This window comes from Sus scrofa, chromosome X (assembly GCF_000003025.6).
Source record: "Sus scrofa isolate TJ Tabasco breed Duroc chromosome X, Sscrofa11.1, whole genome shotgun sequence".
NCBI classification, from domain to species: Eukaryota; Metazoa; Chordata; class Mammalia; order Artiodactyla; family Suidae; genus Sus; species Sus scrofa.
This window is the reverse complement of record NC_010461.5, coordinates 87,617,843-87,629,969: the sequence shown is the minus strand read 5'-3', so window position 1 is coordinate 87,629,969 and position 12,127 is coordinate 87,617,843. Positions and strand designations below refer to the sequence as shown.

Below are 12,127 nucleotides of genomic sequence, written 5' to 3'. Positions count from 1 at the left end.
ATATTATTCATTAACATCGTAATGTTTTGAAACAACTTGAAGCTAATGGGAGTAGGAAGAGTGGGAGATTTGCCAAGTACGTCTGAAGGGAAGAAGTCTTATTATCCATGTGAATAAGATACAATGGGAGGAGTTCCCGTCGTGGCACAGTGGTTAATGAACCTGACTAGCATCCATGAGGATTCGGGTTTGATCCCTGGCCTCTCTCAGTGAGCTAAGGATCCGGTGTTGCCGTGAGCTGTGGTGTAGGTTGCAGACATGGCTCAGATGCCATGTTGCTGTGGCTGTGGTGTAGCAACTACAGCTCCAATTCAACTCCTAGCCTGAGAAACTCCATATGCTGCGAGTGCAGCCCTAAAAAGACCAAAAAAAAAAAAAAAAAGATACAATGGGAAATAAATGTTGGAGCCTTGATGGGTTTTATTCTTCTATATAGACCAAGTTTGTGGTCCTTAAATTTTACCTATCAGAACTGTTACATGACAAAAGGACCAGCTGTAGTTTTGAGCTTTAGTTGACACTGTATGATGTCTCCTGTTCTTTGCCCTTGAAGATGAACATCTGGGTGCTTTGAAATGAGAAGCAGAACATTAACTATCTTGTAACCTCAACTTCTTTGCTACACATTTTCCATTAGTAGAGTAATAGCAGATGTTGAGGATATTGAATTCTGTTATGTATCTTTAGGCAGTTCTTTCTGACAGGTCCGTATAAGCAGCTTGTGCTCTTGAGCCCTTTCAACAGTGCCATGATGTTTATCATTAGATTTCATTATTGTAATCCTAGCAGTAATCTGGTCCTCCCAAAGCCCTGTTATTGTGAGACTGTCACCATTCCTCCGAATAAAACTTACCAGGAATGGCTGATGCCAAGTCAAGCATGCAGAATGGTGGCCTACCATTCCCATCCTCTTGTGCAGTTGGCATAGGTGAATGTTAGTTGAAATTGCTGATTACCATTGTGGAGTTGTATTTACTTCCAAGTAGAGACAGTTCCAATCTTGAGACGTAACTGAGATTCTGGAAACATTTTGATATATGTAAGCATTAGCTTTCTCAAGTATAACAGATTTGTGAAAATGACCATGTCTGAGGTTGGGAGTTAAAACTATTGAATGAATTCCATTTTTAATCAAAGGCTTGACTTGTGGCCTTTGGCAGGCTTTTTTTTCCTTCCTCTCTTTGATGTCCTTGCCTACAAAATGAAAAGAAATCTTGACCTCAGTATTTTTAAGTTAACTTTAATGAGGTATAATTTACATGTCATAAAATTTACTTATTTTAATTATATAATTCAGTGATTTTTTTTTTTTTTTGGTCTTTTAGGGCTGCACCCATGGCATATGGCATATGGAGGTTCCCAGGCTAGGGGTCAAATGGGAACTGTAGCTGCCGGCCTACACCACAGCCACAGCAACTTGGAATCCGAGCCTCATCTTCGACCTACACCACAGCTCGCAACAAAGCTGGATCCTTAGCCCACTGAGTAAGGCCAGGGATCCAACCTGTATCCTCATAGATACTAGTCGGATTTGTTTCCACTGAGCCATGATGGAACTCCTAATTCAGTGATTTATTTTAATAAGTTTATTGAATTGTGAAACTATCACTATAATTCAGTTCTAGAACATTTTTATCACCCCCATAAGATATCCTAGCCTCAGACTAATCTATTTTCTGTCTCTGTGCTTTTTTTGGACTTTTCATATAAATGGATTGATCATAGTTATCTGAAGTTTAGCCAAAGTTACTAAAGGACCCCTCAGATGAAAATGGCTCTATATGAAATTTTCACTGTTTTTGATTAAAAGAGTAATAGGTAATATTATGTTGTTCTCTGCAGTTGGTTCCCCGACAACTTCGACTGGAACACTTGGTGGTACAACTTTGGGATTTGGATTAAAATTCCCTGGAGCCGGTGGAGCAATGCCTGTTGCATCTAGTAAGATTTTAGAATTACTGGAATGTGTTTGGATGCTCCTTGGAAATCTACTGCATAACAAGCAATAAGTAGGTTGTATTCCTTAGCTCGTAGGACTGTCTAATTAGGTTTTGATCATCTCCCATCAGAGTATCCAATAGGTACATCAATATTGACGATGGCCAAAGAGTAGAATGTGATAGTTAATATCATTGATATTACTTCTTTGAGGCGACTATAATCAAAGCTGCTATCAAATCTTATCAACTTTGAAACTTAAGGATTTTTAGTATTGATCATACCATTTAAAGTCACCTAGTGCATTGGGATTCATAGAGTTTTATTCTCTAAAAGTTAATTTAAGGTTTGACCTGTATTAAAGTTAATCCTCTCCAAAAACTGATTATAAGAGTTTGTATAGACATATCCTAAATTTGTTTCTGCTGGTTAGGTGCTAGTTAGGTGGTAGGTTAAAGAAGACTTGGTTACCCATTGCCTTTTAGCTATTGTGAGCAGCTGGGTGGTTAGAGGTCAGTTGCTACTTAAACCACCATTTAAGTCAGACTCCACTTTAAGGAAGTCTCATTTGTTTTTTTTCTTTAAAAAGTTTACTTAGGGCTGAAATGAATCTTTCTTCAAACCTGGTATAAACTAAAAGTCAAGCTCTTTTAAGTTTAGAATAATTATTCCTAAACAGAGATGTACACCATCTTTTGCATCACCCACGTTTAACTGAGTTCCTACTGTGTACTCATGAACATGATGAAGGGTATGGCTTGAGAACTATAGTGACCATATTAGCAAAAAAAAAAAAATATAACACATAGTTTCCCTTATAAAATACTGAACAAAAAATTGATTCTTTCAGTTGTGGGTTGAGTCTTTGAAATATGAATTTGCAGGCTCTTTGGTGACTACCATAACTCCCTCCCTCCCTCCCTATCTAAGTCCTCACATTCCTTCCTGCAAACTGGTACCTTTGCAACTAGCTAATTCCATCCACCACAACCTTATGTACTTACCCACCTCCCCATCAACAGGTCTCAACTCCATACCCCAACCCAGAGTTGTTTTTTCCCCCACTCACCTTTCCTTCTCCCCAAGTGTATTTACTTGCTCATTTCTTCATCTCACAAATCAGCCTTATAAGGCAGTTTTCAGGTACCGTATCTATAACTTTATAGCCACTTGGGATTATTCTTTACCCTAAGTAACACTAGCAAGTTTTAAGAGAAGCTTGCTTGTTATCAATCTCATCTTTTGTATGAGTCTGAGAAAGTATTGATGTCCATTCCTAGTATGGAGTAAGATACACAGTTGTTGATCAGAGACAGGATAGGAAAATTGTCTAGTAGCTTCTTTTAAAGGATGGTTTCACTATTTTTTTTTTTTTTGTCTTTTGTCTTTTTGTTGTTGTTGTTGTTGTTGTTGCTATTTCTTGGGCCGCTCCCGTGGCATATGGAGGTTCCCAGGCTAGGGGTTGAATCGGAGCTGTAGCCACCGGCCTACGCCAGAGCCACAGCAACACAGGATCCGAGCCGCGTCTGCAACCTACACCACAGCTCACGGCAATGCCGGATCGTTAACCCACTGAGCAAGGGCAGGGACCGAACCCGCAACCTCATGGTTCCTAGTCGGATTCGTTAACCACTGCGCCACGACGGGAACTCCGGTTTCACTATTTTATGGAATGATTTTTAAGATCATCAGAATGAGATTTATTTAAATGTAAATCCAAATTTGGTACGCAATTATTTTCTATTATTTATATAACTCTGCTTCCCTTTCACTACACAGATAACCTAGAGTTGACTGTATTTAGTTTGGACCAAAGTTGTAACTTGCAAAATCAGACCGTGATAGAACCTTCGTTCTCAAATCCATTGCTTCCTTTGGTATTAATTGAAATATTATTGTTATTTGAGTATTGTCTCTTATGCCAGAACTAATTTATACCTTTAAAAATAATATAAAATAAGAAACAAAGATAAATACTATATAAAGTTTTGAAATAATCATACCATTTTTTTATGACTCAAGATTCCTTTGTGTTTAGGCTGACAGATATTAATTTCCTGAAATTATCACACAGAATCTTTGGAGAGGTGTTCATTTGTCTGTAAATATGTTTCTTTAGAGGTGGTGATGGTAGTTGCTTTTTAAAAAAAATTATAAAAACCATACACACGTGAATACACACATGTAAGGAGAAACCATACACACGTGAACCTCACACACGTACATACATCTATCATTCCATCTGGAGAGAACAGTTTGCTATTTGTCTTTTCAGCCTTTTTTCCAAACGTATACAAAAAATATGTTAAACTTACTTGTTTTACAAAAATGGGATACACACACATAATCTTAGAATTTGCTGTTTTCTCTTAAGTATATATTATCTTTGGACATCTGTCCATGTCAGGAAATGCAGACTTTAAAAAAAAATCTTCTTTGGGTAAAGATAGCTCTTTTACAAGAATGACTTGGTTTTTTTCGTCATTGTTTTTCCGTTTTTCTGTCTTGAATATAGTAGTTACACATGTTTAAAAGAATTAATCAGTAAAGGGGGGTCTTTACAGTGTCATTAATTTTCAGCATTTCTGGGGAAAGAACTCTTCAGATAAATTTTTTTATTCTCAGATGAAGAACGTGATGACATATGACTGTAAAGAATGCCACGTGGGATCTAATCTCTCCGGTGTTTTGGGTGTTAGTGACTCCAGGGATCCTTTGTGATTGGGCATGGTCTTCCCTCGTGGTGCTCACTCCACTCTCAACAAAAGCTAACACAGAGAAGTGGGGAATTGTAAGGATCTTTGTGGCCAAAAGAGAAATGGCATCTTGTGGAAATCTAATACGTGTATTATCATGGCACTGAACCTACGGAAATTGGAATTTATTTATTTATTTATTATTTATTTATTTATTTATTTATTTATTTATTTTAGGGTTGTACTGCAGCATACGAAGGTTCCCAGGCTAGGGGTCGAATCAGAGCTGTAGCTTCCAGCCACAGCCACAGCAACACCAGATCCGAGCCACATCTGTGACCTACACTACAGCTCATGGCAACTTTTGATCCTTAACCCACTGAGTGAGGCCAGAGATCGAACCTGCATCCTCATGGATGCTAGGCAGATTCATTTCCACTGAGCCATGACAGAAACTCCCTGAGAAATTGGCATTTAAAAGTTGTTTTAAAGTCATTTTTAGGGACCTCTGAATGTAATGTTGTATAAACATAACTCAGCTAGTCTCCTTTTGTCTATTTCTTTTTTTTTTTTAACTTTCTTTTGGTTTCTTTACCTCTTTTTCTGCCTTACTGTTTTAGCTTATTCTTAATTTTGACTTGCTTCCTTAATTCTGCTTCATGTTTCTCCTCTTCATATTAACTTCCTCTGCCTGTAGTCTGATTCCAAATTTCTGCTTTGAGTCTGATTCTTTCCATATTTCTGGAAATATTTCTATGTTTCTATCTCTTGTCTGATACTTTCCATAGTTCTAAATTTTAAAAAAATGAGATTCTGACCCATTTTATCCTTGTTCAGCTAGAGCTTTTTTTTTTTTTTTTTTTATTTTTTTATTTTTGTCTTTCTGCCTTTTCTAGGGCCACTCCTGCGGCATATGGAGGTTCCCAGGCTAGGTGTCTAATCGGAGCTATAGCCGCCGGCCTACACCAGAGCCACAGCAACGTGGGATCCGAGCCGCATCTGCGATCTTCACCACAGCTCACAGCAACGCCAGATCCTTAACCCACTGAGCAAGGCCAGGGATCGAACCTGCAATCTCATGGTTCCTAGTCAGATTTGTTAACCACTGTACCACGACAGGAACTCCTTTATTTTTATTTTGATAAATTAATTTATCGGTCATGCCTGTGACATGTGGAAGCCACAGCAGTGACCTGAGCCACAGCAGTGACAACACTGGATCCTTAATCCATTAGGCCACTAGGGAATTCCTCAGCTAGAGCTTTTTGTGCCAGATCCTCTCATAGGCTGCCAGTAACATATGGGATGGCCTTTTATACTTCAGATGCCCACCTTTGTCCCAATCAACTGTGAACCAGGATCAAAAGAGAGAGTTACTGAAATTAAGAATGGGTGTCTGAGCCTAATCCCTCAGCAGGAGCAAAGCAGGCCAGTTTCCCTAAGAATAGGCAGTACATGTTGGCCAGCAGCATGACATATGTATTTATCTAAAGCAGGAATTAACTTGAAAATATTGCCAATTGAGAAAGCAAGGCTAATGTAAAACAAATAATTGTATACATGTTGTTATATATGTTTATAGCAATTTTTTTGTTATAGAAGCAGCATTTGAAAATGCAGGAAACCAAAAAGAAGGAAAACATTTCCAGTCCCTACCAGCCACAACTTTATGTGCAATTGCTTTTTTTAAGTGCTCACTGTGTGAGAAAGAACCAAAAGTGCTATAGAAGTTCAGAAAACCAAGAGATAACTATGAGTTGAAGAGAAGTGGGCAATAAACATGGGGAAGGAAGAGTTTTAGTTAGGTCCACGATGTATATTGAGAATTTCATCTGTAGAAGACAGCACATTCTAGTAGGGATATAATAGAAAAAGACATAGGAAAGAGGTCTGGGCTGTAGATAGAGCTTTGAGAGGCCTTTGACTGTAATACTGGCAAAGATGTATACCTGCTATGGGCTATAGTGTAGAGAAACAGGCACTTTCAATTGAGAGGGTTGTAGATTGACCCTTTGATCTAGCAATTTCATTCCTAGGAATTAATTACACAAACATATTCATGTAAGTATGCAAAGATATAAATGTACAGAGATTTTGTGTAAGATTCCAATTATTTTTTTCCTTGAAAGTTGAGTAGAGCTTACCAGTGAGATCATCTGGGTCTGGAGTTTCTTTATAGGAGGAGTTTTCAGGATTGATTCAGTTTCTTTAATGGCTAAAGGTGTGGTTAGGCTACCAATTTTACTTTTTGACAGATTTAGCCAGGATTTTAAGTTTTTAGCATGAACCTGAATCCAGATACCTAGCCTGCCATGTGTTATAGCAACATTGAGTTAAAATTCCATACAATTTGGAGTTCAAATTGACATTTAAAAAAAAAAAAAGCTTTTGTAGTTTTTAATCCTGAATGATCAAGGACTGAATTAAAAAGTTTCTTATTTATTGCTGAGTTATACACTTTATTTTCCAGCTACAACATCAACTACCACTACCACCACTGTCACCACCACTACCACCACTACCATCACCAGTGGATTTACCTTGAACATAAAACCACTGACATCAACTGGGATTGATAACACTGTTCCAGTCGGCATTACTTCTATACCTTTTACTTCGACTGTTAAGTAAGCCTGTTTATTTGAAAATTTGTGAGTTTTAATTATCACCTAGAAGGCATGGTTTGCTTGTATATCCTTAGAATAGTGTTTGAAAGTAAGGTAAATGACTCAGATTGAGGAGCAATTGGAGAAAGGATTCCTGTTGCTTAGGAAGTTGAACTAGAATACCTTTGTCTTCTGAATACTATTATAATTCGATTATTACTATTGCTAAAAATAAGTAACATTTCTTGTGTAATTACTGTATGTTTAGCAATGTGATAGGGCTTCACAAACATTATATCATTTAATCCTCACAATAACATTATGAGATAGGTACTATTTTTGTTCTCATTGCATGGATGAGGAAACTGGAGCACGAAGAGATTTTATACTCTGCCTCTAGTCACAGACTTGGTAATTGTTGAGCCAGGATTAAAAATCAGGCAGTTGAGCTCTAGAGCCTCTATTCTTACAGTCTATGCCACGAATCTCTCTAATTATTTGTTTTTTTAAACTTTTTATTTTGAGATAATTGTAGATTAGTGTTTACTTCTAAGAAATAATACAAAAAATTCTCTGTGTACTTAACCTAGTTTTCCCCAATAATGACATCTTGTGATACTGTAGTACGATATCACATCCAAGATATTGATCTTAATACAGTCAAGATATTGAACAGTTCCATTCTCACAAGGACTCTGTCTGTTTTCCTTTTATATCCACACTTGGTACCTTCCTCTCCTTTTCATGAACCTGGACAACAATTACTCTGTTTTCCATTTCTATATCTTTTTTTTTTGTCTTTTTTTGGGGGGGGCACACCTGTGGCATATGGAAGTTCCCAGGCTAGGGGTTGAATTGGAGCTGTAGCTGCAGGCCTATACCACAGCCCCAGCAACGTGGGATCCAAGCCGTGTCTGTGACCTACACCAGAGCTCATGGCAATGCCAGATCCTTAATCCACTGAGTGAGGCCAGAGATCAAACCCACGTCCTCATGTATACTAATTGGGTTTGTTACTGCTCAGGCAAGACAGGAACTCCTCCATTTCTGTATCTTGACACGTAAAGAAATACTATACAAATGGAATCATACAGTATGTGATCTTCAGGGACTTTTTTTTTCCCACTAGGCATAATTTCTTGAGATAAGGTTGTCATGTGCATCAATAGTTTGCTCTTTTTTATTTCTGAATAGTATTCTGTGATATCATGGATGCACCATTGTTTGTTTAAGCATTTTCTTGTTAATGGACATCTAGGACATTTGGAGCTATTATAAATAAAGCTGCTATGAACATTTGTCTACAGGTTTTTGATGAACATATATCTCATTTCTCTGAGTTAAATGCCCAGGTATTATAAAGTTTCTGGATGGTATGGTAGTTGCAAGCTTATTTTTTTTTGGAAACTGCCATATTCTTTTCCAGAGCAGCTGTGCCGTTTTACATACCCACTAGCAATGTATGAGAGACCCATCTTATTCATATTCTTTCCAGGATTTGATATTGTCACTGTTTTTTATTTTAGCCCTTCTAGTAGATGTGAAGTGATATCTCATTGTGGTTTTACTTTGCATGTCCCTGATTACTAATGATATTGAACATCTTTTCATGTGTTTATCTGCCATCTGCATATTCTCTTTAGTGAAGGGTCTGTTCATGTCTTTTGTCCATTTTCTACTTGAATTTTTTAAAATAAGTTTTGAGAGTTGTATGTATTCTAGATACTTGCTCTTTGTCAGATGTGTGGTCTGCGAATATTTTCTCTAACTCTATAATTTGGCTTTTTATCTTTTTTTTTTATTTTTTAATATAATTTTTTAATTTTCCCACTTTTTATCTTTTAAATGATATTTCACCAAACAAGACTTTTAATTGATGAGGTTTAACTTATCAGTTTTCCCTTTAGTGAATTGTGCTTTTAGTGTCAAGTTTAAGAACAAATAAGAAGTGCTGGAGGGATTGTGGAGAAAAGGGAACCCTCCTGCACTGTTGGTGGGAATGTAAACTGGTACAGCCACTATGGAGAACAGTTTGGAGATACCTTAGAAATCTATACATAGAACTTCCATGTGACCCCACAATCCCACTCTTGGGCATATATCCGGACAAAACTCTACTTAAAAGAGACATGCACCCGCATGTTCATTGCAGCACTATTCACAATAGCCAGGACATGGAAACAACCCAAATGTCCATCAACAGATGATTGGATTCAGAAGAAGTGGTATATATACACAATGGAATACTACTCAGCCATAAAAAAGGATGACATAATGCCATTTGCAGCAACATGGATGGAACTAGAGAATCTCATACTGAGTGAAATGAGCCAGAAAGACAAAGACAAATACCATATGATATCACTTATAACTGGAATCTAATATCCAGCACAAATGAACATCTCCACAGAAAAGAAAATCATGGACTTGGAGAAGAGACTTGTGGCTGCCTGATGGGAGAGGGAGGGAGTGGGAATGATCGGGAGCTTGGGCTTATCAGACACAACTTAGAATAGATTTACAAGGAGATCCTGCTGGGTAGCATTGAGAACTATGTTTAGATACTCATATTGCAACAGAACAAAGGGTGGGGGAAAAATGTATACATGTAAGGATAACTTGATCCCCTTGCAGTGGGGAAAAAAATAAATTAAAAAAAAAGAACTCTCTGCCTAATACTAGCTCCCAAAGATTTTCTTCTAATTTTTACATTTTTACATTTAAGGTTGTGATCCACTTTGAGTTAACTTTGGTGTAAGGTGTGAGTTTTCTATTGAAGTTCATTCTTGTTGTCTATAGATGTCCAATTTTTTCAGCATCATTTGTTGAAAGGATAATTTCCTTCATTGAAGGGCTTTTGCACCTTTGTCAAAGATCAACTGGACATATTTGTGTCAAATGCTTTTTCTACCACAGTCAATGTGATCTTTTAAGATTTTTCTTTAGCTTCATGATATGGTGAATTACATTGATTATGATTTTCGAATGTTGAACTAGTCTTGCATATGTGGAATAAATCCTACTTGATCCTGATGTATTTTTTATACATTTTTTTATTCAGTTTGCTAGTATTTTGTTTGTGGGCTTTTGTATCTAAGTTCATAAGAGATATTGGACTGTAGGGTTTTTTCCCTTTCTTTTTTAAATTCTGTCTTTGATTTTGATATCTAGATGATACTAGCCTCGTAATCAAAGATTGGTCTGTTTCTTTTAAGTTGTGGAATTTATGAGTATAAAGTTGTTCATATCCCTTTTATCCTTTTAATAACTATTGGCATAGTCCCCTGTTTCATTTCTTTTTTTTTTTTTTTTTTGGTCTTTTTGGCATTTCTTGGGCCGCTCCCGTGGCATATGGAGGTTCCCAGGCTAGGGGTCCAATCGGAGCTGTAGCCACCAGCCTATGCCAGAGCCACAGCAACGCAGGATCTGAGCCGCGTCTGCAACCTACACCACAGCTCACAGCAACGCCAGATCGTTAACCCACTGAGCAAGGGCAGGGACCGAACCCGCAACCTCATGGTTCCTAGTCGGATTCGTTAACCACTGCGCCACGACGGGAACTCCCCCTGTTTCATTTCTAATATTGGTGATTTGTACCTTTCTTTTATCAATTTTATTAATCTTTTCCCAAAGAAGTAGCTTCTGTTTCACTGATTATTCTGTTATTTTCATTTTCAATGTCATCGTTATCTGCTCTTTATTATTCCTTGCCTTCTGATTGCATTGGTTTTATTTTGCTCCTTGTTTCTTGAGCTCTGAACTTAGATTAAAGATTTGAGACATTTCTCTTTTGTAACCTAAAGCATTTAGTGCTACAAATATTCTTAGCACTTTGTAACCTAAAGCATTTAGTGCTACAAATATTCTTAGCACTGTGTTAGCTGTATATGCATATTCTATCGTGCTGTATTTTCATTTTCATTCAGTCCTATGTAGTTAAAAATTTTCCTTTACGAATTCCTCATCCACTGATAGATTATTTAGAACCGTGTTAATATCCGAGTATTTGGAGATTTTCTTGTTTTCTTTCTGTATTGATTTCTAGTTTGGGTCCATTATGGTTGGAGAACATGTTCTATATGATTTCAGTTCTTTTACATTTGTTTCAATTTTTTTTATGGGTTAGGGTATGGTCTTTCTTGGTGAGTGTTCCATGAGCACCTGAAAATTGTGTTTTCTGCTTTTGGGTGGAGTGTTCTGTATATATCAATTAGATACTGTTGCTTCTCTGTATTTTCAGTTCTGTATCCTTGCTGCTCTCTAGTGCTTCTTTTCACTTGTGGAGAGTGGCTTTTTAAAGTTCCCAACTGTAATTGTAGATTTGTCTATTTCTCTTTAGCTCTATCATCTTACTTAATGTATTTTGAGGCCTTGCTATTTGGTTGGTACATATTTAAGGCTGTTAGCCTTCCTGGTGCTACAATTCTTTTATCATTATGTAATGTCCCTCTTTGGTAATTTTCTTTACTCTGAAATCAACTTTATCTGATATTAATATAGCCATTTATTTAAAAAAAGAATCTTGCATGTGTATCTTTTTTCATCCTTTTACATTCAACATGTGTCCTTGCATTTGAAGTGAGTTTCATTCTTGTACACAGCATATTGATGGATCATAATTTTTATCCATTCTGCCAATCTCTCTATGTCTGTTAGTTGGTATATTTATCACATTTACATTTAAGGTAATTATTGATATGTTAGGGTTTATGCCTGCCATTTTATCTTTCGTTCATTACCTCTGTTTTTTGTTTTTCTGTTTCACTTTTTTAAATGTTCGTCTGAATTATTTAGACATTTTTTTAGGGTTCTATCTTGTTCTGTTTATAATGTTTCTGAGTATATTGCTTTGTGTATTCTCTTATTGGTTGCTCTAGGTATTGGAGT

At 36.9% G+C, this 12,127-nt stretch overlaps 1 protein-coding gene across 12 annotated transcripts in view; it reads left to right on the top strand.

The window, feature by feature from the left end:
* Window positions 1–12,127, top strand: part of NUP62CL (nucleoporin 62 C-terminal like) — a 79,641-nt gene that overhangs the window by 28,327 nt on the left and 39,187 nt on the right. For all 12 annotated transcript variants that reach the window (XM_013983760.2, XM_013983740.2, XM_013983737.2 and 9 more), the window contains 2 exons: window positions 1,843–1,941; window positions 7,105–7,261. In XM_013983760.2, the coding sequence (XP_013839214.1) occupies window positions 1,843–1,941; window positions 7,105–7,261 (256 nt within the window). The remainder of the gene's footprint in view (window positions 1–1,842; window positions 1,942–7,104; window positions 7,262–12,127) is intronic.